Raw genomic sequence first — 26,762 nt, forward strand, 5'->3', positions numbered from 1 at the left:
CCCCACAGACCTGCCCAGGAAGGCTTTGTGATCGCCCCGGGCCAGGCCTAGAAGGCACAACAGGTTGTCAACCAGAAGCTAGATTCCTCACCAGTGTGGGTCTCCTGCCCTCTCTTGGTGGGCAAGGGGGGTGGGGGTCAGACCCGTCCTCAAGGTGATAAGACAGAGCTTCTCAAGCTCCCAGGCAGCAGAAATCCCCGGGCGTCCCCATGGGCCTCCTTAGGCGTCAGTGCTCCCGAAGGAGCACTCTGCCCCACCCTGGGCCCCAGGAGGGCTTGTCTCCTCCCAACCAGGCTCCCGGAGCCCAGTAACCAGGCCTGAGGGAAGAAAGGCCTGGGGTATGACTTCAACCCCCAACTCTCCAGCCCTGGACACACCCCTGCATGACCTCACCCCACCAGGAAGGGATTTCACAGGAGGGACCCAGGTCCTGCAGGTGCCGCTCTGCTCTCCAGCATGGGCTTTTCTCATCCCTCCCCACTGCCCCCCGTGGGACCTTCCAAGCCATCCTGGCCAGGTGAGCCCTTCCTGGCAGGAAGAAGGCCAGGAATCCAGAGGCTTTGGGACAGAGTCCCTGCCCCGAGCCCCTCATTCCCGGCCTGTCACTGTGCCCTCTGCCTGGGGGTTGTCCTCCTCTTTGCTCACCAAGCTCTCTGCTTGGGAGAAATGGCACAGCTTTTTCCTTCTGCCCGACTCCAATACAGCTCACGGAGCACTGAGTGTCTTTATTTAAAATTTTGTGGATTTCTTGTGTTATTTTTTACAACATTGCACTAAAATACTATTTATCTTTTTAATCTTTATTAAAATATTAATCTATCTTAATTAAATATTAATTTATTAATTCACATATAAAATTATATTAAAATTAAAGTTAACAATTAATTAAAATTTATATTAAAATATAAATTTATTAATTTATCTTAATGAAATTATTAAAAATACTTAATTAGTGGGTGTTAGGGTGTCCCTTTACATTTTCCGCCCAAGGACATGCCTTACTCGTTTTGTCTTGGCCCCAGCCCCGCTGCGCTCAGGAGTCATTCATTCATTTATGCCCCACAGGGTCACTAAGAGCCTCCTTTGCGCCGGGACGCGTGCTGGGTGCTGGGCAGAGAAACACGAGCCACACTCATGGCCGAGCTGGGAAAGGCAGCTGGCCACACTGAGGACTGTGGGACAGTATTGGGGCAGGGGCTGGTGCAAGACAGATGGACACCAGGGAAATCACAGGAACAGGGCTAAGGGGGCGGGGGGGGGGGGGCGGGGCACGCTACGGAGCCCTGGGCTCTGAGCATCTCAGACAGCTGCTTGCATGTGCGGAACCGGTGGGGGTTCCGACACATCGCCACCAATGATTTGCACAAGGTCACACTCTGTGAGGTCAGTCATAGAGGTGGGAGGGGACGTTGGGCGGGGGAGGGCCCTCTGGGGGCGTCAGGGACTGCGTGAATCAACTAGGCAGGGAGCTGACTGACCGAGATGTGTAGGCGTGAGCAGGGAGCAGTACTTGCGGCCGAAGGAACATTTGCAAACTCAGTAAGGCCTAGAAGAAAAAAAAAAAAAAAATCAATAATCTCGGTGTCCACAGTTCTCAGAAGCTGGGCAGTCTTGTGAGGAGTCACAGAAACCGGCCTGGCCTGGTGTCGCTTCCTCTTTCTGCTTCTCTGTTTCCTAACGACGTCGTCAGCATAAAATAGGAAGCTCCCGCGGCTCCCCGTCGCCTGGACACTCCGGCAGAAGAAGGCTCTGCTGTCCCACCGCGAAGAGGTACACTTTGGCTTTCAGGGGGTGTCTGGGCCGGGAAACCAAGGACAAAGAGAGCCTGGGGGTGTGGAGTGGGCAGGTGTGGCTCTGCGAGCCCAGGAGCCAGAGGGCAAGGAGACAGGCAGCGCTGCCACCTTGCCTGAGGGTCGTGCGGGAAGGGCCGTAAGGCTGTGGGGGGCAGGGGGAGCTCACCTGCGGGGTCCGCCTGTCCTGGCAGCGGGGAGGACGGGGGTGGGGGATGTCAGGGAGGTGGAGAGCTCAGACCTCGGGGTCAGACACCTGCGCGCGTCTATGCTTTGCCATTAAAGTGTCGCTAAGATGTTGGTGGCCGTGAGAACAGCCTTCCCTGCCCCCGGGGTTTTGCCTCCTGGTCTCTGGAGCGGATAGAGCTCCCATAGTCCCTGACATCCTGGTCTAGAAAGGGAGAGTGGGAGAGTGAGGGCGCGTGCGCGCTTGGGGGTGTGCGTGTCCGTGGCAATGCAGGGGTGCAGAGAGACTGGGAGGCGGAGGGAGAAACCCAGAATTTTGTCACGCAGCGAGCGAACCAGAGCTTGGTGTAGCTTTGGAAGCTCACTTTGGAAGATGAGAAAGGGCCCGGTCCCCTGCGGAGGGACTATTTTTTTCCCCCCTGGGAGAAAGTGTTTTGGCTGGCACACTCGACCCTGAGCCTCTGCTGCTGTGTGGAGTTCAGGCCTGCGTGTGAGTGTTCTGTGCCCGTGCGTGCTGGCTGGCTGCCGTGGTGCAGGGGTGGGAGCGAGGAGATGTCTAGGGGCAGCTGCCTCCCGGCGTGCGCAGCTGCGTGCCTTTGCCCTGTGCATGGGGGCTTCCTCAGTCTGGTCCCGGTGACAAGTTGCAAATGTACAATCTTGAGTCTTCAAAGACCTTGTAACAATTTTGGATCACCGGGTTCTGATCTCGACTTCTCATCTTTTCTACTTTCTGATGGTTTTATGAGGAACGGAACCTTTCCTGTTCGCTTTTGATCACTCTTTTCCTCGTTCGCCTGTTCTCCTCCTGTGCCATACCCACCAATACTACAGGATAGTTATTGAGTTGTTTAATGAGCGTGTTTAATCCTAAGTGAATACATGGGGATCTGTTTTATCAAGTTAGAATGATCCGGAATCATGTAACACAAAAGAGAACGCGTGCCAGCTTTCTATATCTCCTGGTCCAAACGTCTGAGCACGCTGCAAGTATATAGTTTTCCTTTGTACATAAAAGGGATCATAATATACATATCGCTCTATGACTTATTTCTTCACCTAATACGTCATTTAGGATAACGTTCCTCAATAACACAATAACACCCATTTTTTTAACCCTAAGAAATAGGCGGCATTTACTAGTAGGGGTAAACCGCAGGATACCCCATCCAGTACTGATAGATATTTAGGTTGTTTCTAATTTTTCCACACCTGCAAAAGCGTTTCTTCCGCAGCCCACATGCCTAGAAGCAAAATTGCTGAGCAAGAGTTTGTGTTTAAAAATTTAATAAATATTGTCAGATCATCCTCAAAGTAGTTGAATTGACATATACTCCCACAGTCTTGCATAAAAGTCAGTTTCTCTTTAGATGATCTGTCTTTAAACGGTGTCCAATGGGTGGGTGAAAATTATCAGGATTCTTGCTTGAATTTTTCCTTTCCCTGATTATGGGTGAAGTTATGACTCTGCCATATATATTCTTGGCCATCTGAGCTCCTTTTCTGAAATGAATGGAGATGTTCTGTCCATTTTCTTATGGGCTCTTTGCCTTTTACATATTTACTCTTGTAGTGGCTCATTTATTAGGTATCTTAACAGTGTATTTACATATGTTTTAAATATATTTCCAGATTATCACTTGGCTTTTTTTTCTTCACCATGTTTAAGATATCTTGTTTCATATAAAAGCATGCTAGTTTTTTCTCATATTTATCTTTGTTTTTCCTTTGTGCTTTTTGGATTTGGTGTCGTCTTCAACCCCTAAGGTTAAGGAAATACTTATAATGCTTTAATCATTCTAGTTCTGACTTTTAGATCTTTAACCTACCTTGAATTTGGAGGGGTGGGTAATATGTAAAGTAATAATCTGACTTTAAAAAATTATCAGCTAACTGTCTCAATGTCATAATTATGAGTATGTAGTCTGTCCTTTCCTCTATGATTAGAAATGCCTCTCTTACCTCCCCAGTTCCTGCTTGGTTATTTCCCTTACTGTTGTCCGTCCCATCTGTCTATGATGACATCCCCATTATTTTTCTGGCCAATAGAACCCGGCTCTCATGTTTGGTTTGTTATCATCTAGAATCGTTTGTCACGCACATTAAAAATCATTTTGGAGTTTGATTTAGATTGCATCGAATTTAGAGATTATTGGGGGGTGGGTTGACCTCTGGAGATGGCAGTGATGGGCAGCCTTCCCCTATTTGTTCCTTTAACCAGAAGAACACGAACATTTTCCTTTTGACTCTGACATCACTACAGATTTGTAGTAGATGCCCAGAAATGCCAGTGTTCCCTTCAGTGCCTTCTTTGTCAAGATTCATCTGTTGGTTTGTCTATCTGGAATGGTTTTGGTATTATCGAATATTGAGAAGAATTTGTCAAGATAAGATATTCCTTTTTTCCCTTTTAATCTGTTGTTATGTTTCTTTTAATCATGAAGAGAATTTTTTTTTTAAGATTTTATTTATATATTTGACAGAGAGAGAGCTCACAAGTAGGCAGAGAGGCAGGCAGAGAGAGAGGAGGAAGCAGGCTCACTGCTGAGTAGAGAACCTGATGTGGGGCTCGATCCCAGGACCCTGGGATCATGACCTGAGCCAAAGGCAGAGGCTTTAACCCACTGAGCCACCCAGGTGCCCCATGAAGAGAATTCTTAATGGCTCTTCCTCTGTGTCTGGAATAATCCCCATGTGGCCATGATGTGTTCTTCTTTTAAAAGTCTTTGTCAGATTGTTCTATGACATTCTTTTCGTCTGGAATGAATTTGTGTTTTGCCTTTTTTTTTTTTTTTTTTCATTTCCAGTTTTTATTCCTACCATTAAAGTTCTTCACGAGTTTGGGAATTTTGGTGTGCATGTTTGTTTTGAGTGAAAAGGTGCTTGGTTTTTCTCTTCTCTTTTCTCCCTCTTCCTCCTTTCCCTGCCCTCTCCTATCAGTCTTTTGCTCCCATGCTTACCTCTCACTCTTAGTGGGTTTTAACACTTACATTTTTAACACATGTATTTAATGCATATTTTTCATCAGCTTTTGGGTATAATAAACATACATTGTGATTTACCAAAGAAGACACGGTCTTTAGCTTAGCAAGCTTTCAGTTCTCCTCTGCTTTCCACCCCTAATCTGACAGCCAACTCCCACATTAAGATCATCTGTGTTTTACTTCAATATAGTAATGGTGAATTTACTTATTTTCACTTTATAAGTAACAATTCTTCACTTAGCTTAAGTTTTACTGCCTTCTTTTCTTGCCACTAATTGCAGTATCGTATACTTTTTGGACCATTTCTTTTTTCCTGAAATGCATCCTAGAGTAATTGTGTTCCTCCGAAAAGATCTGAAAATTTTCCTTGTCCTTACATTTCCAAAATGTGTTTTTCTGACCTCGAGTGTCAGTTTAACTTTGACTTTTTCAGTGATTCTAGATTTTAAACATATTGCCCCTCAGTATTTTCAAGACATCATTATCTACTTAAAGTTCAGAGTCACCTGTGAGAAAATCTGGCCAACCTGACCCATTGAAAATAATGTTTGTTTCCTTCTGGAAACTTCTCACAGTATCCTTTTATTCTTGGATGGCCCAAAGTTTACCAGCATGTGACTGAGCATGGCACTATCAAAAATGGAGTTTACCCTTCACTTAGTGGACTCTTATCTCCTTTAAGCCCTGTGAAGTTTTCTTCTATTTCCATTTGCATCTGTTTGGTCTCCAAACAGTGGTGGCTTAACAGTATGGAAGCTTATTTTTTTTCTCCCATCAAAGAAAAAAAAAATCTCAAAGATGTCCAGAGGTAAGCACTCTCAGGCTGGTGTGGCTGCTCCACAGTGACAAGAAGGATCCAGGCTTCACTCTTTCTGTTGCATAGGGCTCCATCCTCAAGGTAACCATACAGTCCCAAACAGCTTCTGGAGCTCCAGCCATCACTCCCAAGTTGTAGGCTGGGAAGAAGCTGGAGAGGCAGGAGGAGAAATGTGGATCCTCCTACCTGAGCCAACTCCCTATAAGAAGCCTTTTCTGGAAGGCGCAACCAATGTTTCCACTCACACCTCCTTGGACAATATTTAGTGACGTGAACACACCTAGCAATAGAAGAGAATAGGAAATGTAATCTTTTATTCCATGTAGCACCAAACCCAGCTGAAACCAGAATTTCTTTTACCAAGGAAGAAGGGAACAGCCCAGGAGAGGACACTGTCTACTGCATGGTTTGCAAGTTTAATATGATTTAACTTCTTATATTTAAATTTGTAATTAACCTGGTATTTGGGGATGGTGTGGAGTAGAGAATTAGGTGGATATGTTTTACAATGTTATTCAAGTATCTTAGCACTTCTTATATTCCATCCTTCACAATGATTCACAAATTCTCCATCATATAGTACATTCTTGGGATGAATGGAATTGCCTGGTCCGTATGTCCATTGATCTATCATGTGTGTGTCCAACACATTACTTTATTTACCAGATCTTTGAAATAAATTTTGCTACTGAGGAGAATCTCCTCATTTTTATAAAAACTCATTAACTGTCCTCACGTGTATTTTTTCTTCTGAGTTCCTACAAAAAACATGTTAAATTTTGTTTGGAATTGTATTAAACCTCTCACTTATTTTAGGATGACTCGCTCTTTTTACATATATAGTATTTCTATTTGTGGTAAGAACCAAATAGAAGCTCTGGGTTTTTAGGCTAGTCCCAGGTAGATGGAGCAAACTGGGCCAGCCACAAGGACTCGTACCCCTCCCCCATGGCTTTGCCCCCACCTGAAGGAGCTGAAATGGATAGTCTCTTCCCCCAGCTCCACACAAACCTCCTCTTCTTTCCTGAGCCTCTTTTTGTTGTTGTTATTAGATTTTATTTATTTATTTATTTGAGAGAGAGAGAGAGATAGCCCATACATGAGCTAGGGGAGGGGCAGAGCGGGAAGGGAGAAACAGATTCCCCGCTGAGCCCAACTCCAGGCTCAATCCCAAGTCCCTGAGATCATGACCTAAGCTGAAGTCAGATGCTTAACCGACTGAGCCACCCAGAAACCCCTTCCCTGACCTTTTATCGGACTAACCGCTCTATAAACATCACTGTGTTGGGTTCTTCTCATGTGACACACATGCATTTGTACCCACACTACTGGTGCAGAGAACAAGGTTCAGGTGCATTGGTGGGTCAACCCAGGCTGCTAGCATGGGAGGGGCAGAGCCTGTGCTGAAGGTCAAGGTGGCTGCATCCAGAGCTGTGCTTTTCCCAGTAAGACAGCTGCTGCTTTGTGTGTGTGTGTGTGTGTGTGTGTGTGTGTGTGTGCGCGCGTGCGCACGCGCATCTTGAAGTTTCAGACAGTCTTACAGGGGGAGAAGGAACCACTGTCCTCTGCTCTCCTCTCCTGGGTACTTCCCAGGGCTACACAAAATGAAAAGAGGAAATCCCCAACCTTCTGCAGAGAAAAGGGAACAGGCATTCTGAGGGTAGTGTGGGAGGGATGACAGTAAATGGAGGGAGGGCGGGACAGCACCAGGCCCCGAGAGTGTGCGCACTCAGTGTTGAGCACAAGTGGGATCCCAGCCAAGGGAGGACACTGTGGACGACGTGCTCTGTGATTGCTCTGAGCAGATCGGGTTGGGGGCCCTGAGGGAGCTCAGAAGAGGGCTCCCTCCCAGGTCTTCCAGTTGCGAGGGGGTCTCATGGGAGTTCCTGGGGCACGACCAGGTGGGGATCCACTTCTGCAGAAGCCATCAAATGCATCTCCTTCATGGTCATGCCCTAGGCACTGAGGCTAAGTGGAAAGGACCGCCCTGGGTGCCAGGCTGAGGTGGGAGGGGGTGCTGGAACCCACGCATCACTCCTGGGTTCACCCTGTAACATGGGCCAAGTCCCAGGGCTATAGGATGGGAGGGGCCAGCTCTCAGCTCATGTCTCTTCTGCCGGCAGAGTCCCAGAGAGAGGATTCTCAAGAGCCGGGGACATGGGTCTGGCCTGGCCTCCAGCAGGGGAAGAAGCCAAGATTCCAGGCCAGTGAGGACCCTAGCCCCTGCCCAGCCCTGGATCCACTTGTGCCGGCCACCTGCTTGCCCAGAGCTGCCTGAGAGATGGTTGTGTCCTGGGGCCTGCTCCCTGCTGTCTTGCTGGCTCTGTTCTGGGGGCCCAGCGTGGCAGGGGCCCATGGTGAGCTCTGTTGCTTCCTCCCCTTCCCTGGCCCCTCCTCACAGTCAGTCCTTGAACAAGGCCACCCCCACATGCCCCCCCACCCCAGCCCCGAAAGCCCCCAGACCCCTCCCTCCCTCATTTTGCTCCTCCCCGATCCTCTGGGGGGTCCCCCCTCTCCCCTCCTGGATTCTCACTCTTCTCCAGCCTCCCGAAGGTTCATCTCTGCTTGGATGGCTTCTCTTCTCCTCCTGGCTTTCGAGGCTTCTCCCGTCCAGGCTGGCTGTTCCAGCCTTATCTCTGCCCCCATCCTACCCCACTCTGCTCCTCTGACGGCCTTGACCAGTTGCCTCCTTTGTGCCTTCATTCCTTGGGGCCCTCGGACTCGCGGTCTTTGCCTGCTTCGGTCCCAGCACCCTCCTCCTTCTCGGATGTTCCTCTGGTTCCTGAGTCCCCCAAGTCCCCTCCCCAAGGGCCCCCAGAGAACATGACTTCTCTGATAACCCTGAGTACCACATTCCCTTTCCCAGCCACGAGGCCCTGCTGCTGACCAAGAGACCTGGCCAGGGAGGTCCCACGGGGCTCTGCCATGCTCACTCTTAGGGGTGGGTTTGTGCCCCTCCTCCCAGCTGTCCCAAGGGGCCCTGGGCCTGATGCATGTGTCCCTCATGGGGTGGGAGAGAGACCCTGTGCCAGGAGCAGGGCACAGCAGGGGCTCAGGAAATGTGCTGCACCTGCAGTAGAATGTGGTGCTTCTCTCCGGACGGGGGCGTCCACAGCTGGAGGTGCGGACCCACAGAACCTCTGGCCCCCTCGAGGCCCCCAGGGAGCTCTGCCTAGCAGCGGGGAGCCCCTGGAGCACTCTGGGAAACCTCTCCCCAGCTCTGGGCACCCCCAAGGCGCAAAAAGGGCAGGTGACAAGGGACATCAGGAGGGAAGAGATGTGACTCCCTTTGTGCCTCTCCCTGGGCAGAGACTGTCCCACTGCAGACCCTGAGCTGCTACAATGACTACAAGAGCCTCATCACCTGCAGGTGGGCAAACACTCGGGATGCCCAGGGGCTCATCGACCTGACTCTCTACCGGAGGCTGAATGAGTGAGTGACACCAGAGCCCAGGGGCCGGAGAGCAGGGAGGGATGCGGCTCTGTGGGGCTGTGCCAGGGGTGGGGGGCCGCACGGAGGTCAAGGAGGGGGAGACCCCAGCCCCAGCCCTGGCCCGGGCCCAGGAGCTCCTGCTCCATTAGGCAGCCTGCCAGGCCAAGGTGCTGGTGTCCGGTATCGGGGTTTGGAGAAGAGGCTTACGCATTAACATCGCTGTTGATGATGGGTTGGTGATAATCTTATATCATCACAATTGAACGGACTTACCTGCAAAAGCCGATGTTAGATGCCCTCCCTGTGAGGAGGACAGGGCAAAGGGTAGATGCCCCAGTTCACAGACACGCAACCTGAAGCTGCGGAGAGGAGGTCCCTCTCCCAGCCACAGGACGGCTGAGCGGCCAAGTGGGGACTAGTGCCCTGTGTCCGGTGCGTGGGGGACTGGCCTCCACGTCTCCCCAAGGCCCTGCTGCCTCCAGACTGTGGGTTTTCTCCTTCTCTTTCACGTGGTCTCTGCGGTATATGCCATTTGGGAAGATTCCTCGCGTTGTCTTGGGGTCTGGGGATAGTCTAACTCACCGTAATAGAAATAATTAAATGGCGAGCATCTCAGGTGCAGGGAGACCCCGTGGAGGCCAGCCCTGGGGAGGAGCAGCTCCTCACACCCACAACAGCACCCCCCAGCTCTCTCTCCCACGCTCCTGGGAGCCCCACCTTCCCGACTCCACCCTCCTCGCCCAGCTCCACCTCCCCACTTTGCTGTGGCCCACTTTCTCCTGCATGGAGACTCATGATCCCAGAAGAGGGGCTCCCGGCCGCCGCCATGCTCACACCGCCCGCCTACCTGCTCTGCCACATCCCTGGGTGCTCCCTGTAGCAAGTCTCCCCCCCACTCCAGACCTGTCTACGCCTGCGCCCAGGCTTCTCACTGCTCTTGCCACTTGAGAACACCACAACCACCCCAGTGCCTGCTTTTCCTGTGCCATCGACAGGCCCTGTCCCCGGGTCAGTCTTGATCCCTGAGCAAATGTATCCTGGCCCCCACTTACACCTGCCAACAAGGGCTGATGCTCTGGAGGGGCCTCCAGACCCCCATCTTCTCCAGCAGGGCTCATCCTCTGCCTCCCTTTGAGGCCATCCTCCTCCAAAGAGCTGTCTAGACCCACAGCACCCCGGGTCTTTCCAGTCATTCTGAACCCACTCCCCTGGGCTTCTGCTGCCCCCATCAGGCCACCCAGACTGCTCCTGCCAAGGTCCCAAGGCCCTCCCTGCTGCTAAATCTCCTTGTCCTCCCTCCTTGACCCAAGGCAGCACCTGGCATAGACTGACCCCACATCCCCCCGCAACACCTCCATCTCCCAGCTTCCAGCCACCACACTCCCTCCTCTCTTTGTGTCTCCCCTGGCTCACCTTTTCTGTCTCCCTGGTTGCTCCCTTCTTCTGTCTCCAACTCAAAGGGTGAGATGCCCCGGGGTTCATCCTTAGCGCTCCCCACTGGTATATCCTGATCCAGGGGCAGAGACCCAGCCTAGCCTGAGGCTGAGCACTGGTGACTTTCATACCCTCGCCAGCCCCACCTGCCCCCAAAGCCAGGCCCGCAGGTGCACCTGTCTCCCCACAGGTCCTTAGGGAAAGGTGTCTTCCACGCCCAGTGCTCTACACCAAATTCCTGCCCTGCCCCAAAGAGGGCTCCTGACTCGTCCCCATATCCCGTGTCGCTAAGCAGGGGCTCCGAGAGGCTCCAGCCCAAAAGCTGGGAGGTGTGTTCCTTCACCTCCTTTACCGCTGTTAGGTCCGTAATCAAAGGAGCGAGACTGATACAAAGCAAAGATCAAGCAAAGCTTTATTTCATGCCAGGCATCGAGAATCAAACTAACCAGGGTCAGGGCCGCCTCTTACAAAAAGGCGACCCCTCCCTGCCTTACTGACTTTTATAGAGCAAAGGCCATGTGGTTGAGCCTGACCACACACAGGGGGCCAATGAGATTGCAACACACAGAGAAAGCTGCACAGTCATGCTAGGTCCCACACGGGTGGCCAATTGAATTTCAGTTTACCCTAGTAGATATTTGAACTAGCCTATCACCTTGGTCAGAACTGGCGCCCAAAAGATGGGCCCACGCTCCTTGGTAGCTAGGGAGACAGTATGGGCGCCCCACTGATTGGATGTCTCCACCTGGCCTGATCTGCCCTTTTATCTGGGCTTTGCTACCTGGGACTGGTTTCCCGGACTTGCTTTTAAGTAAGTTCCTCCGGGAGGGGCAGGGTCAATCTAAGTTTACCGCATAAACAACAAAATGGCTCCCTCTGGCTAAGTAGGCCCTTACACCACCTTTCTTTCCCCACCCATGCCTCGAATCCACCAGCAAATGCTGTCGACTTCATCTTTAAATAGAATGTGGATCCGGCCAAGGCTAACATCCCCAGTCTGGTGTGAACCACTTCCTATCACTTGGATATTCTAGAAGCCTCCTACCTGGTCTCTGTTTCCAAGACGACCACCCTCCCCCAAACCCAATCTATCCACTATCCTCTATCCTAGAGGAAGCCTTTCAAAATACACATCACACAATGTCACTTGCTCATAGCTACATCTTCCGCATTCACCGTGACATCCAGATTCCTTAAATTCCTCTTAAACCTTGTTGCCTATCACCTTGCTCTACGGGTCTGCCCCGCCTCCCACTTTCCCAGACTGCACTCCTTGCACTGGGTAACTGCCCAGTCATGCACCGTTCCAAGCCCGTGCCCGCCCCAGGGCTTTTGCACTTGCTATTCCCTTTATCTGAACTCCCCTTTCCCCAGGATGTGCATGGCTCCTTCCCTCACTTCCTTCAAGTTTCTGCCCCAAAGTCACCTTTTCTATGAGGCTTTCCCTGTCTCCTCTGTTTCAAATCAGACTCCCACCCCTGCCCTTCTGACTTCCTTATCTCCCTGACCTGCTCTATTTGTCTATGTGAAGTTTGCTCCATTTGACACATGACATATTTTATTAAGTCATTTCCCATGTGTCCCCTTGGCCCTGGACAGAGCCTCGAATACCATGACTGCTTGGTGACATTTGTTGAGTGAGTGACTCTCCCACGCTGTGGGCTAACCACATTGTCTCCTGGCAGGGACCCTCCAAAGCCAGTGTCCTGTGATCTCAGTAATGAGACGGCCTTGTTAGACCACCCCTGTCCTGGCTGTGTGTCCAGAAGATGTGTCATTCCGTATGAGTTTTTCGTTATTGCTGACAGAGACTACTTCTCATTCCGACCAGACCGGCCCCTGGGCACCCAGCTCACCATCACTCTGACCCAGCATGGTAAGGCCTGGGGTCCCCAGATGAGGGTGGCCCCTCCTTGGGTGGTCAGCCCGCAGAAGGGCCAGGGGATGAGAATCTTCAAGGGGTGGAGATACTGGCTTGGGGGTGGGTTTGATCTCTGAGGAGAAGAAGCTATGGTCTTCCTATGATGGTGGCATTGGAGCGACAATGTGAGGAAACCCTGGTCAGTGGCACCTCTCTTGGCCCGAGCTGCCCCACCACCTGCAGCAGTGAAGGCTTCCCTTCCAGAACAATCCTTCCTATTCAGGTAGAAACCTTATCACCTAAAAGCACTCATCACCGTCTAGTCTCATCCATTGCCTGAAACAGCCCAGTTTTAGATGACGTGATTAAAGCCCAGAGAGGTCACATAACTTTTCCAAAGGGCCACCCCTGAGCAGTGGTGACAGTGATGGGCGAGTGAGGGCACCAGGTGTCCACAGCAGCGCCAGAAATCAGTGCTCTTGGGTGGATGTCAGTGATCATTTTATTTAAATAGTTAAGCTTCGTTTGACTGTCTGTTAAGAAATATAACCAGCACTTCGATCTTGTTAATTCAATTATATCTATGCTCAGGATGAGCCTAAAATAGAGATGGTCTTTGGAATTCACTTGGTAAGAATCCTACGGATGGCTGGCTTTTAGGAAACACTGCCCAATATTATTTAATCATTACAATAATGCATGGTGTCATGCCCTACTTTTCTTTTTTCCCCCATTTCTCTGATAATGAAATGGAACTGAGAGAAGAGGAACTTGCCCGAGGCCACTTGGTTGCATGTGTCTGACATAGCGTCCGGGGTCCCAAACACCAGGCGGCCCGTTGCACCTGCAAGTGTCGGATGCAGAGGGAGCTCCGGCCTCTGCTTCCTGCCTGTTTTCCTCGCAGCAGCGCAAAGCTATTGCACAAAGAGGAGATGGGTTAGGCCATGGTGAATTCATTTCAAACAGGGTCTCAAAACGTATCGGATGGATGAGAAAAGGCTCCATCTTGGTGGGGCTGAGAGCCTGCAGAGAGGCAGGAAACAGCAGAAATTGAAACACAGATGGATGCCATGTGCTGAGGGGCAGTGGGCGAGGAGCCGCTGGGGTCAGGACAGGCTTCTCAGAGGAAAGAGTTTTGCAGGGAGATCCGAAGGGCGAGTGGGAGGACAGAACAGGAAGAGGAAACAGCGTGCACCAAGGCTGGGAGACGGGAGGGCAAGGCAGGGTGGGAAAACATCAATCATTGTATTCCAGGAGCATCAGTATCCAAAGGGCTGGACAGTGAGGGAAGAAGGAGAGGGGCAGTGGAGGCAGGAGCCTGACCTGGAGACGCTTCTGTGCCCTGCAAAGGGACTTAGAGGCCAACATCTAGGCGATGGAGAACCATCGAAGGGACATGACATGATGCTGCATGGGTGACAGGATAGATGGCGGGGGATGGGAGGTGGCAGGAGGCTGGGGCCCAGAATGCAAACTAAGACGCTCATTCCAGCGAGAAAGGATGAAGATTCAACTGGGACACAATGAGAGACGGGAGCAGGGAGGCATACAATTCACAGAGAGGGTGTACACACACATCATCCACTAGTCTGTTCTCTTGCTGAGTGCCCACATGCACCAGCGAATCAGTGAACAAGCCAGTCAGCATCCCTGCCCCGTGAAGCTGGTGGCCACATCACAGGGAGGGTGTCAACTTAGAAATAGGGGAGAGAGTGTGGTGTTTGCCTCCTGGAGTGTACGTTCAGCAGGGAGGTCAGTTCTAGCCTGAACCATTTTGGCAATGAATCAGGGAGGCTGGTGGGTGCTGGGCAAGGGGACAGGGGTGCATCTGACCACTCTGAGACCCCCACACATGGAGGTCTGGGACATTTCACTTCCTCTCTCAGGTCTCCACCTGAGAAATGAGCTAGCAGAGTAAAATCTCTCAGGTCGGGTGAATAGGTTTTTCCTTGCATTCCTGGTTGGTCCAATTTTGTGTAGGAGCTTCTAGAGCTCGATACTGAGAGGGATTCCCATTCCCTGACAGGCTTAGGGGCTAGGCAGGCAGGGACTGATGAGCCTGTTGGTGGGTTGGAGTGGGGTGGACTAAAGAGAGGGTGCCCTGTATCTGCCATTCCGGCCTTAAGATTTCTCTAGATGTTCAACGTCCAGCCATGTTCAACGTCCAGCACAGAACATTTACATCTTGTTTGGAGTCATTGAATTTTTTGTGTGTGAAAGTCACCCCTTAGCATTCAGACCCAGAAGCTTCAGGAAGGAGGGAGCCAGGCCCTTCTTGAATGAATATGCTTGCCCAGCAGACAGATGTTTGCTGTTGGCTGACAGAATGGTTCCTTGAAAATTCTCTGAAGGTTGCCTGTTTATGTATTCATTCAACGTTCACTCAGTTTATCCCCAAATTCCCTGAACCACTAATCTCAGGCCATGGGGACAGAGAAGGGCGTCAAATTCCAAACCCTACCACCCACGAGCTCCTGACTACTTGCAGGGGCAGACACGGAAACGCATGAATGCACCAGGGTTGTAAGGACTATACAATGGGCTATGGTCGGACAGGAAGAGGATTGGGGGATTCTGCCCAGGGGAGGGGGGTCCAGGAAGGTACTAGAGGAGGAGACCTTTATGCTGGGCTCTGAGTGGAGCAGGACCCTGGGCAGGTGGAAGGGGAAGGAGGAGGCAAGAGGGCGGGGCAGTAACACGAGTCACAGCGCCCTCTGCTGGGAAGGGGGCAACACGGGCTGCGCAGTGGGCTGTGGGGACAGTTGGGGATAGGTGGGGACAGGTGGTTCCTTTGGGAGATTATTGCCAGCCCTTCATGGAGCTTATGTGATATGTGCACAGCTTTCGTTCATGTTCACAGTGAACCCAGACAATTTTGCAGGTGAAGGGCCTGAGGTCCACAGAGGAAAAGGGTCTTGTCCAAGGCACTCAGGTGGTAGGGCCAGCACTTGGCCTGGAGCCCATCTGCCCACCACACAGAAAATGCCCCCCTACCATCACCCAGCCCCTTAAGGGCCCTTGCCTCCCCCTTCCTCCAGTGCAGGCCCCGGCACCCAAGGACCTCCTGATCAATACTACTGGGGAGCGCTTCCTGCTGACATGGACAGTGGCCCTTCCGGATTCCCAGAGCCACTGGCTGTCCAACCTGGAGTATGAGGTGGTCTTCAAGCGGCTTCAGGACTCCTGGGAGGTCAGGACCATGGCCAGCTCCACCCCCAAAGCCAAGGGACCCAGTCCAGCCTGAACCTGCTCCACTAACCCTCTCTCCCCACAGGAGGCCTCCACCCTCTACTTGAACTCCTCCCAGGCCATCCTGGAGTCAGAACACCTCATTCCTGGCAACACCTACGTGGCCCGAGTGCGCACCCATCTGGCCCCCAGCTCAGGGCTCTCGGGGCGGCCCAGCCAGTGGAGCCCGGAGGTCCGCTGGCACTCGCAGACAGGTAGCATAGTCAAAGTTGGGGCAGCACCCTTCTGAGGGGAGGGCAGCTCGTCCAGCTCCTGGGAGTCTGCTACAGGATTCCACCACCAGTCTCCTGTGTCGTGTTTAGAATCCCTTCGCTGGGCCAACTCCATCCGAGGCCCCCAGCTCTGCACACCTTCTGGCTAGGAGCCCTTGTGGTGACAATGACAGCGGCCTTATGAGTGGCTCTGTCTTCCTGAGGGCTGTGCTCCGTGGGGACGAACCAACATCACTTTGTCAAGGCCCTGAGCCCTGAAAAAAGATGCTGTCCACATTTTGCCCAGGGGGTGTGTGAAGGGTCATGGAATTCACTCACTGAGCTGGCAGGTCCAGGCTGTGTTGAAGCTTGAGTTTTCCTGGGGACCAAGCCCATGATCTCTCTGACATGAGGTTCCTGGTAGGCCCCCCAAGAGTAAAGGAATGAGCAGGAGGGAATGAATGAGGGACTGTCTCCCCTCCCAGGGGACAAGGCCCAGCCCCAGAACCTCCAGTGCTTCTTCGATGGGGCTGCCGTTCTCAGCTGCTCCTGGGAAGTGAGGTCCGAGGTGGCCAACTCAGTCTCCTTCGCCCTCTTCTACAAGGCCAGCCCCAATGCGGGGTGAGTGTCCCCTTCCTCCCTCCCGTCTCCTCCCCTCTTCACCACCTTGCCCTCTCCAGGCCTCCCCTGACTCTGAGGACCCCAGAGGAAGCCATACCCCTTCCCGTGGGCTCCCGAGGCCCCTGCCTCCCTCTGCCCTCACCTCCACCGTGATCCTCAGGGAAGAAGAGTGCTCCCCAGTACTGAAGGAGGAGCTCCCCGGCCTCTACGTCCGGCACCAATGCCAGATTGCCGTGCCCGACCCCAGGAAGGACAGCCAGTACACCATCTCCATTCGGCCAAAGGAGGAGGAGAAGTTTATAAAAAGCTCGGAAAACAGTGAGTCTGACTTCCAGCCTTCGGCGCAAGTGCTCCTGCAGTGGTCCTGTCATCTGTGTCCCCCACATCCACTTGGACTCCTGATGGCCCACTCTCCATGTCTGTCTCTGTCAGTAAAACACAGCCCAGTGACCAAAGGGAGCCAAAGTGATTCAAATCTCTTCTTGAAGCGGTCAAGATGTAACAATCTGATAATGACAACGGCAAATAGTATGAAGGAAGCTTCAACGGAGATTCCCCAGGAACAGACCGTTAAAACCCATTTTTCCCTTTCCTTTAGCTCTGCTTTCCTGTTGAGCCGATCTGCAGCCCCTCCTGCCAGCCACGCCCACCCCTGGTCCTCCCAGAACTTTCCCTTTCCTTCCCTGATTGGATTTTTCTCTTTCGGGGTCCCAGAGTCCTCTGCCAATGGATATTTTCTCTCTTCAAGATAACTGATCTAGGAATGACTTCTTCAACTGGGGGCTAGACTACATGCAAAGAAATTGTAATTCCTTGCAGAATCCTATCCCCTCTTCTTCTTTAGTAACAAAGAGCTCACGCAAAGGCGCCTCCTACCTGGCATTCCTGGACCCCAGGCTCTTCCACCCAGTCTGGAATGTGTGCAGGAGGCCACATAGCCCCTCTGTCTCTGTCACCTGGTTGGAATCCACCAGTCACCCTGGGGTTCTGCCGTCTTTTTTTCCACCACTTGTTAGCTGCCTGTCCTTGGTGGGTGACCTAATCGTTCTGGGGCTCAGTTTTTCCATCTGTGAATTGTGACAAGTGAACAGGACCCACCACATAGCAGATATGTTAGAATCAAGTTCAAGGATTCCTGCAGACAGAGCCTGTGTGACAATGCCTACAACATACTTACTGATGCGGCAGGGAACTAATTATTGGTGTCTTTATTTTTTTACTTAAACACGAGGAGTAACCCATGCTTTGGGTGACCTCACCGAAAGACAAGTGTATCTCAGCATCTTCCCAGAGAAGGGCTGCTCAGGTCCAAGTGGACAGTATGGGGAAGTGGGGGTCCAAGGACCCTGAGATGGGCTGGACCCCGTTGGAGAGAGCACTTGTGACCAACATAGAATGAAAAGAGTGTTCCATCGGAGGCATGTTAGGAACAATGTTCCCTAAAGGTTTCCCTCCCTCCAGTTCAGATGGCTCAACCGACACTCAATGTGACCAAAAGCAGAGATGGCTACACCCTGCACTGGACGGCACAGGAGATGTTCTACAAGCACATAGGTCACACCTTCCAGGTCCAGTACAAGAAAGCTACAGCCTCAAGGGAGGTGAGAACTTCATGCCTGGGAAGGGGCCTGTACTGGGGTGGAGAGAGGGGTGGGGTGAGGAAACACACACGAGAGCCCCCACCTGCGAGGTGCCTGGCTCCCAGCAGGGGACCCATCAGAGGAAGCCACTGAGCCTCAGCGGTCATGACCCTGTACGGTTGGCTGGTCACTGTCCCCTTCCTTGGTGAAGGTGTAAGGTTCACAGAGGTGATATGACATGGCCAGAATGAACTATAAGACCCTGAACTGTGAAAGGGATACAGACATCAGGGCTTGCAGGGCAGAGAGACGAGCTGGATGTCAGGTTTTCCAAAGTCACCAGGCAACTCTTCTTCAGAGAAGTCTCCTCTGGAATGCAACTATGCGGCCGCTCCGAGCTGAGCTGCTCCTGATAAAGCAGGCAGGTCCCCAGGCCAAGGTTCTGTCTCCAGCCCACATCCTTAGGCAGTCTTAGGGTCTGTGTGCAGAACCTGGGGCTCCCCTGGCCCAAGTTAGAAACTTCGGAGCCAACCACAGAATCTTCAGCCCAGAAATAGGGAAACTGAAGCCAGGATGGGTGTGGTCAGTGGGGAAGCTAGGAGTGGGGCCCCCAGAGTCCAGTCATGCTGCACAGCATTCCTGGGAAGGCCATAATTGGGGTCCAGGCTGTCCCTGAGGAGCTGAGAGGTTGGGGGGTTGTCTCAGAGTCAGACTGGGACACGATGTGTCCTCAGGATTTCCGGGCCTCGGTGTTGTCCTAGGTTACAGGGATGGCAATCCCCAGTCCCACCCAGGGTGCTAACCTCTGTGAGCCCTGGGGTAGGGCCCTCCATGGGGGCCGGGGGGACTTACCCAGACCTGGGGATGCAGCTGCAGCTGGGGACTGATGAGGCAGAAAAACTGGGGCCCTGAGGTAGAGGGATTGGGGCTGTGCCGCCACACACCAGCAAGTTGCCTCGGTCTCAGCACACCTGCTCACTCACCTGTGCCCGCAGGAAAGCAAGATGGAAACCCTCCAGAATGCCCACAGCATGTCGCTGCCGCCGCTGGAGCCCTCCACCAGGTACCAGGCAAGAGTGAGGGTCAAGCCCACCCCCGGCGGCTACGATGGCATCTGGAGTGAGTGGAGTGAGGAGCTCTTCTGGGACACTGAGTGGGGTATGTCTCCCAGCCTCCACCCTCCCTTCCGGGTACAGCCCAGCGGGGCAGAGGACAAGGATGGTGTGGACACAGAAGTGTGACCCCACCCCACCTGAGTATCCTCTCTTCTGTGTGTCCCTAGTCATGCAAAGTGACCCCTGGTGTGTAACAGACTGCAGGTGAGGTCCTGAGAGCAGCAAAGAACAGTCCTCACCATTGCTCCTCCCTCAGATTGGACCTTAGCCCTCTATTAATATGGCCCGTGGCTTCATTAGGCTTTGTGGCAGCCCTCACCTAGAGACCACTGAGCCCAAATTTCCAGTTAGTTACTGTGGCAGCAAACATCACAAGCTATGGACTGAGGCCCGGCACTGGAAGGGTTTGGTCTGATTTCTTTCTGATTTTTTTTTTTTTTTTTTAAGTAAGCTTCACATCCAGGAGAGTTCAACACAGAGCTTAAACTCACAACTGTGAGAAAGAGACCTGAGCCAAGATCAAGAGTCAGACACTTAACCGACTGAGCCCCACAGGCGCCCCAGATTTCTTAATCTCCCCCATTTCCCTGTGCTTGCTGCTTCCATTGTCTCTTACCGTTCACCATTCTGGCCACCAGGAGGCAGGGACCAGACTAGGTCCAGGAGGATGGAGGCGGTATTAGCAGCAAGGACCCAAGCCGCAGTGATCCTCGCAGGGGAGGGGGTCTCAGGAAGAGGGTTTCAATCAAGTGGGAAAGATGACTGGACACTGGGCCTAAGAGAAGGGACCGAGGGAGTCCCCGAGGGGTCCAGCCTGTGAGGGGCTTGACACTGGGGCTCCCGATAGGCCTTTACACCTCCTAGTTCCTCCACCAGTTTTTTCCCATCTCTACCTCTCCAAATTTCCCTGTTACTTGAAGCTGAAGCTTATGTGCTGCCTCCTACATGAAGTCCACTGTGATTGCCATGAGATGTAGTCATTGCCCTGCCCCCTCCTGCTACTGAAAAGAATCTAACCCTCTTTGTCCTTCCTGATGTGGGGAACAAAGGCAAAAGAAATAGACAAAATTAAATTTTCTTATAACCTGCCGTCTTTACCTCCCCCAGTTCCAAAGTATTTAATCAGTCACTGCTCACAGTCCCTGGGCAGCCCTTCCTCCCACGGGTCCTGTCCCCGTGCTGTAATAAAAACACCTTTTTGCATTAAAGACATCGCAAGAATTCTTTCTTGGCCTTTGGCTCCGATCCCCAGGACTCTAGCATTTCCACATCACTTCCCAGCACTTGACCCTTGAGTTCGGGGCGGGGTGGGAAGGGGGTGCGGACTGATTCCTTGTCCTTCTTAGCCTGTGTCTGGGCCTCCCTCCCACTCTGCACCTGAAAGAAACGAGCTTCGGGAGCTCTGCAGCAGCACAGAGCAGGGTCTGGGGACTCTGCCCGGCCTCACCTCCCCTTATCTCCTCTCCCCTCCTAATCCTCCAGCTCTGTCCTCCCCAGATGCTAATGCTCTTTTTCCCTTCCTGGCACCCTCAGTGCTACCCATGTGGGTCCTGGTTCTCATCCTGGTCTTCACCACTGGGGCACTGCTCCCCGCCCTGCGCTGCTGTGGCATGTATGGGTACAGGTAAGGGGACTCCATGGCGGTTGGGGGTGCTCGGGACCCCATAGCTGACTCGCTCCAGTCCCTGTTCCGCCCCTCCCTTTTGGGGAAACCTTGGACAAATCTCACCTTTTCCTCTGGGCCTCACTTTCCTCTCTGCACAGGAGCATGGGGCAGCTTCCCTGAGGTCCCTGGCCACTGTTACCCCTCTGGTATTTTTCTAGGCTGAACCAGAAGTGGGAGGAGAAAATCCCCAACCCCAGCAAGAGCCACCTGTTCCAGGTAGGATCTGGCTGCAAAGGCGGCTAGGGTGGTAGGGGCTCCTCTCTCCCGCGCAGACCTCCCCGTCCCTATGTCCCCTCACTTTCTGTGGGTTTGAACGTGAAACATAGGTGGCCCGGGAAGCTGCAGGAAGCTCTCAGGGGCGGCCAACACCAGCAGGTTCAGCTCTGCCCTCCTCTGGGCACCTGCAGAGGCGCAGAACTGGCCCTGCCCACTGGGCTCCCCTGGAGCAGGGGTAGGGGAGAACGGGGCCCTGCCGGGAGTCGGGGCGCTCAGCGAGAGGCCCGGTTCTGTAGGGGCCGGTGGGTTGACAGGAGGCAGAATGTCTTCCCCGAGGACCGGACAGCGCAGCTGAGTTTTGGAGGATCCAGGGTGGCAACAGGTGGGAGAGGGGCCCTTTGGTCAGGCACGGCCAGCTTGCCTGTGGAGGGATGTCATGTCTAGTGGGGAAGAAACTCGGGCATGGGTGTGGAGGCAGCGACATTCAGATCTGTGGCCTTTCGAGGAGACAGTCCCCATCCTCGGGTGCCCGAGGACCCAGAGCAAGTCCCAGCCCCTCTCTGGGCCTCTCCTTCCTGGTGTCAGGAGGCCAGGCGGGGCTGGTCCTGGCCTTGCTGAGACCCTTGAGACCCTTCCGTGAGTCGTTCCCTCCTTCCTCCAGCTTCTCGAGGGCTCACACACCCACAGCACGAATGTCCCTTTCCTTCCCAGAATGGGAGTGCCGGCCTCCAGCTCCCAGGCAGCATATCGGGGCTCATCAGCAGGGGCCCCCCGCACAAGGGGCCACAGGGCAGCTTCGTCCCTGGGCTGGACGGGTGAGTGTCTGGGCTCGGGATCCCTGGGAGGTGGGAGGGGGGACCCCATGGCGCACGCTGGAGGCAGGGGCTTGGGATGAAGAGAACCAGGCAGGTTGGTTGCTCTAAAGCCAGAGGATACCAGATGGTATCAGGAGGAACTTCCCGAATATCGGGCGAGGGAGGGTCCTACCTTGGACTTGACCCGAGGTAGAAGACTGGAGCAGGTGACCTCTCCCTGCCCTGTTGCCCAGCGAAAGTCGGCACGGGGTGCTAAGGACATGGTGGCGGGGGAGGGACTGAAGGGATGAAGGCATGACTGGGCATGCGTGGGCTGGGCATCCACCTGGTCCCTGAAGCTGGGCCGATGAAGGAGCCAGGGTGAGAGGAGCCACACCTGGCAGAAGACTTTGAACCAGAGCATGGAGGCTGGCCGGTGAAGCCAGCAGGGTACCGAAGGCCGGCGCAGTGCCCTCTCTTGGCTTGCTCCCCAGCCTTGCTCCCCTGCCCCGTGCCCTCCCTGAGCCCTGGGTGGGGGTCAGGCCTCTCCCCGCCCCACTCCAGCCCCAGCATGAGCCGAAGTGGTGGCCCCGGGTGACCCCAATATCTCTACTCCCGTTCTCCCCGCAGCGTCTTCCCTGTAGACTACAGACACAGCGAGGTGTCGCCTCTCACCACAGAGGACCCAAAAGATGCCTGTGAATCACCCTTGGAGCCTGACACGACTCCAACCTCCTTGGATCCATACTCGGAGGAGGTCCCTGACCCCCAGCTAGACCCATCGGCCCCCGCGGGCATGTCCGAGAGCCAGGCTTCCGGCTTCGACTTCAACGGCCCCTACCTGGGGCTCCCCCACAGCCACTCCCTGCCTGACGTGCTGGGCCAGCCGGCACCCCCACAGGCAGGCCTGAGCCAGAAGCCGCAGCCTCCAGGGTCCCTGGAGTACCTGTGTCTGCCCGCAGGGGGGCAGGTGCAGCTGGTCCCGCTCGCCCAGGTGATGGCCCAGGGCCAGGCCATGGATCGGGAGGAGATCCTTGACCCGGGCGAGGAGGGGAGCCCCTCCCTGGAGTCAAGGGCATGCCCAGCCCCTTCTGTGCCCGGGGTCATAGTAGGCAGTCAAGGCCCAAAGAACAGCCCCAGCCTGAAGGATGGGACACTTGCAGCTCTGCCCGCTGGCTCCGGGGCCCGTGAGGATGGCCTTCTGACGTCTGGATATGTCACCACTACAGACCTAGCGCTTCCCTTGCCCATGGGGCTGCCATCTGCCTTCACAGTTCACCCTCTGCACCTGCCCACAGACCAGAGCCACAGCCTCTGTCCAGGAGTGGCTGGTGGGTCCCCTGCAGCCCCAGGCCCCGTGAAGCCAGAAATCGAGGGCTATGTGGAAGTCCCTCCAACCTCAGGCCAGTCTCCTAAGTCCCCTCTGGGAAGTCCTGCCCTTCCTCCGGCCAGCAGCCCCACCCTAAGCCCAGGGGAGCCCAGAGCAGAGGGGATGCCCCCCTCCCCACACCCCGAGGGGCTCCTGGTCCTACAGCAGGTGGGTGACTACTGCTTCCTCCCTGGCCTAGGCTCTGGTCCTCTCTCACCCCAGACAAAGCCCTCTTCTCCAGGACCCTATCCTGAGATCGGGGACTCCGACCAGGTGTTCCAGGCCAAGAAGGCCCTGGGCCAGGCCATTCCCCAGATGCCAGCCATCCGACACTTCAAGGCCCTCAAGCAGCAGGACTACCTGTCACTCCCGCCCTGGGATGTGGGCAGGCCTGGGGAGGTGTGCTGACACCTCCGAGCTCCTGGGGGCCTGAGTGGGAGTTCTGTCTCCCCTTCCACTGGTCTCTCGCCTCATCCGCATTCCGTTCTGCAAAGCTGCATCGGGGCTTCTGAGTTGGAGCAGATAGAGGTGGGGAAATGCGTGGGCCTCCTCTCTTCTAACTTGACCTTCAGCCGATGGATTCTCCTCTCCCCACTGCCTCCCTCTCTCTCTCACAGACCGGCGGACACAGACATGTGCACATGTTTCTTTCATGTTAACTTACTTTTAGGTTCCAAAGTATTAGAGCTTCTTATATACTCATTCTATTTGCCCCTGATTTTTTGTTTTTTGTTTTTGGGGGGGTTTTATGTTTTTGTGTTTTTGTTTTTAATAGATTTCCTTGCTTTCGCCACTGTCTTCTTTCCCTTTCCACTGATTTATTATCTGAGTGACTTTGAGCTAAGCCCAGTCTGAGATGACGTGTCTGGGTCAGAGCCTGTTCTGACACCGACATGTCCGGTTACATGGAGGTCTTGGGTCTGTGGTCTGGCCCCGGCAGGTACGGACACAGCCCTGGTGTGGAGAGAGGAAAGGGGCTCCCCTGGTTGAGACCCAGAGAGGGAAGGCTCAGGAGAGCTGTGCAGGGCCTGATTCTGGGCGCTCCGTGCAATGAGCGTGGTAAGGGGCGTGCAAGAGGAGAGTTGTGCTGAGCTCACGGGAGCCCCCCACAACCCCAGTCTCATGGCGTGCGTTCCGCCCACTGGCTACTTTCTATGTCCTACCTGTGGGCCTACGGAGGGACGTCCAGAAACCACATGCACTCCAGAAATGCTGAGAAGAACCGCTCAACAAAGGGAAAAAAGGGAAATTATCAAAGGCCCACACCCTTTGGTGCTTAAAATCAGAGTCATGCCTTCAGAGCCTTCCCTCCAGAAAGAACTTACAGCTCCTACCTCTCCCGGCCACGGCCCAGGGGCTTTGGATCTATGTCTGGTCCTACCCAGAGGATTACTGTTTCTTTTAAAATATGTGCCTTTCTGACATGCCAAAAAAAAAAAAAAAAAAGGCATTAAATTGTTTTAATTTGCATTATTTGATAACTATCCAGTTTGCACGCATTTTCGTATTTCCTGGGCATTCGTATTTCTTGACCGGGCTAAGCCCGTTTAGGACTTTGTTTTGCCGGGTGTTCATCTTTTCCTGATTACGTTTTTTTTTTTTTTTTTTTTTTTTTTAACTGTTTACATGTGGTCTTTCATGATCGGTGCAGGTTTCTCCCTCTAGTTTGTAGTTTGTCCTTGGGTTTTGTATCTGAGGACCGTAGACAGACCCATACAATGTAGCCTTGTAGCCTTCTCCACATGCTAAGATTTGCTGGCGCTACTTTGGTGTCCAATTTACAAGGGCTTTCCCCCTCCAAAACTATATTGTTCCTAATTGATATTTTTCTAGTTCAAGCTTTTCGTGTAAAATTGTGTTGGGTTTGGAATGTTCGTGTGCGAGAGGTAGAGTTGCCTTTATGTTTTCCCGGAATGAGTAGCCTGGGTGTTTCTCCATCGTTTGCTGAAACACCCATTCTTCGTTCCTGTGTCTAAACATCAGTTTTATGATCTAGAAAGTCCCTGATATATTTAGTGGGTTTCTAGGTTTCCAATTTTCTTATCTTACATTGTCTGCTCTATGCCTCCACTCCCAGCTTTGTAACGTTTTAACAAGTGGCAGACCCAATGTTGTCATTTTTGTTCTCAAAGCCCTGCTCAATACAGCAATGTTGGGAGGAGGGAAAGGATTATAAACAATGTAAATATTCACAAATGATGACTTGTTACAATAATAACACTTCAGGTTATTCTAAAGTAGAATCCTGTGTTACAGATGGATGAGGTAGCCCTACATGGATTAGAAAGAAATCCAAGAGAATGAATTCCAAAATGTTAGCTGAAAAAAAAATTGCAATAAAAATTTTTTTTATAAAATAAAACCCAAACCCTAAATTTGTGTCTCTTGTGCTGGAATAGCAGGGGAGGGGTGTGGTTTGAAACCACAGTTGCATTAAGGAGGCTGAATCCTGTGAAACAGAAGGCTCCTGTGGGTCTCTGAGGCATCAAAGTGGATTTCGGGAAAGCCAGCTCAGGGTGTCCTTATCGTTGGACGAGTGTGTGGAGGTGAGTGCAGGTGGATTCACAGATAATGAATCATGACAAATGCTGGGCCAGGTGGAGGGTGATTGGAAACAGGACCTGAGAAGTTGCAGGAAGTGGCCATGTTCTCTCCCCTGGGCCCCAGGACTGGAATGTGACCCTGCACCGCCGGTGGAGGTCCTCATCCAGAAGGCCCTCATAAGACACCAGAGCCCAGTGCAGAGACCTGACCTTGTCTGAGCCTTTACCTGGCTGTGTCACCTTGGGGCGCCACCTGCCATCCCTGAGCCTCACTGGGAGGTCTCGCCAGCTACAAAATGCTGGCACCAGATGGCATCTGCCAGCCTGTGCCTTGAACCTGGCTCCCCCAGACCCGGGTGTTCCCTTTTGCCCTCACCGCTCTGCTGATGTCCTCACAAGCAGAGCTCAGGGTCCTGAGGGTAACCAGGGCCCAAGTCAAACATCATCAGCCTGGAACAAACTTCAGGCATCCAAGAAGGAGCAGAAACATCATCCAGCAGAAACAAAACATCAGGGGCACCTGGATGGCTCAGTGCGTTAAAGCCTCTGCCTTTGGCTCAGGTCATGGTCTCAGGGTCCTGGAGTCGAGCCCCACATTAGGCTCTCTGCTCAGCAGGGAGCCTGCTTCTTCCTCTCTCTCTCTCCCTCTGCCTGCCTCTCTGCCTACTTGTGATCTCTGTCTGTCAAATAAATAAATAAAAATCTTAAAAAACAAACAAGCAAAAAAAAACACGAAACATCACTACCGCTTTATTATTGCAAATGTGAGTCTCCAAGATTGAAACGCTGACATTTTCCTAGCCAGTAAAGACAAGGGCTCAGCACTGTGGGCACCAGGCCACTGCCCGGTTTCCTCTCCGGCACCCAGCGCTGGTTCATTGACACCCCTGGTCAATCAGCCCTTGGGATGTTACCC

General features: G+C 53.1%; 1 protein-coding gene and 1 long non-coding RNA gene across 3 annotated transcripts; one reads left to right on the plus strand and one right to left on the minus strand.

Annotated features, from left to right (window-relative positions):
* Nucleotides 1–1,458: 1,458 nt before the first annotated feature.
* Nucleotides 1,459–25,678, plus strand: CSF2RB (colony stimulating factor 2 receptor subunit beta). Of its 2 annotated transcripts, XM_059186870.1 has the most exons (14): nt 1,459–1,770; nt 7,898–8,131; nt 9,084–9,207; nt 12,327–12,517; nt 15,541–15,692; nt 15,777–15,945; nt 16,428–16,563; nt 16,724–16,881; nt 18,025–18,164; nt 19,139–19,301; nt 20,792–20,882; nt 21,083–21,140; nt 21,852–21,955; nt 22,565–25,678. In XM_059186870.1, the coding sequence occupies exons 2-14, from the start codon at nt 8,056–8,058 to the stop codon at nt 23,709–23,711; spliced, it is 2,709 nt and encodes a 902-aa protein (XP_059042853.1). In that variant the 5' UTR covers nt 1,459–1,770; nt 7,898–8,055; the 3' UTR covers nt 23,712–25,678. The 2 variants fall into 2 exon arrangements, with proteins under 2 accessions (XP_059042853.1, XP_059042854.1); XM_059186871.1 differs by lacking the exons at nt 1,459–1,770; nt 7,898–8,131; nt 9,084–9,207; nt 15,541–15,692 and having other exon boundaries at nt 12,378–12,517.
* Nucleotides 16,853–22,209, minus strand: LOC131839430 (uncharacterized). Its single transcript, XR_009356955.1, has 4 exons — nt 22,128–22,209; nt 18,996–19,126; nt 17,440–17,630; nt 16,853–17,069 (listed from the first exon to the last, which is right to left on the minus strand). It is a non-coding gene; the product is annotated as an uncharacterized LOC131839430 (long non-coding RNA).
* Nucleotides 25,679–26,762: the final 1,084 nt, after the last annotated feature.

Source organism: Mustela lutreola, chromosome 8 (genome assembly GCF_030435805.1).
Source record: "Mustela lutreola isolate mMusLut2 chromosome 8, mMusLut2.pri, whole genome shotgun sequence".
Taxonomy (NCBI): Eukaryota; Metazoa; Chordata; class Mammalia; order Carnivora; family Mustelidae; genus Mustela; species Mustela lutreola.

Bases quoted from the DNA above. Each gene is read 5' to 3' on its own strand.
- CSF2RB (XM_059186870.1), top strand. From the start codon at position 8,056: ATGGTTGTGTCCTGGGGCCTGCTCCCTGCTGTCTTGCTGGCTCTGTTC. The intron at 18,165-19,138 runs GTGAGAACTTCA...CTGTGCCCGCAG, and splicing joins AAGCTACAGCCTCAAGGGAG to GAAAGCAAGATGGAAACCCT. The intron at 20,883-21,082 runs GTAAGGGGACTC...GTATTTTTCTAG, and splicing joins TGTGGCATGTATGGGTACAG to GCTGAACCAGAAGTGGGAGG.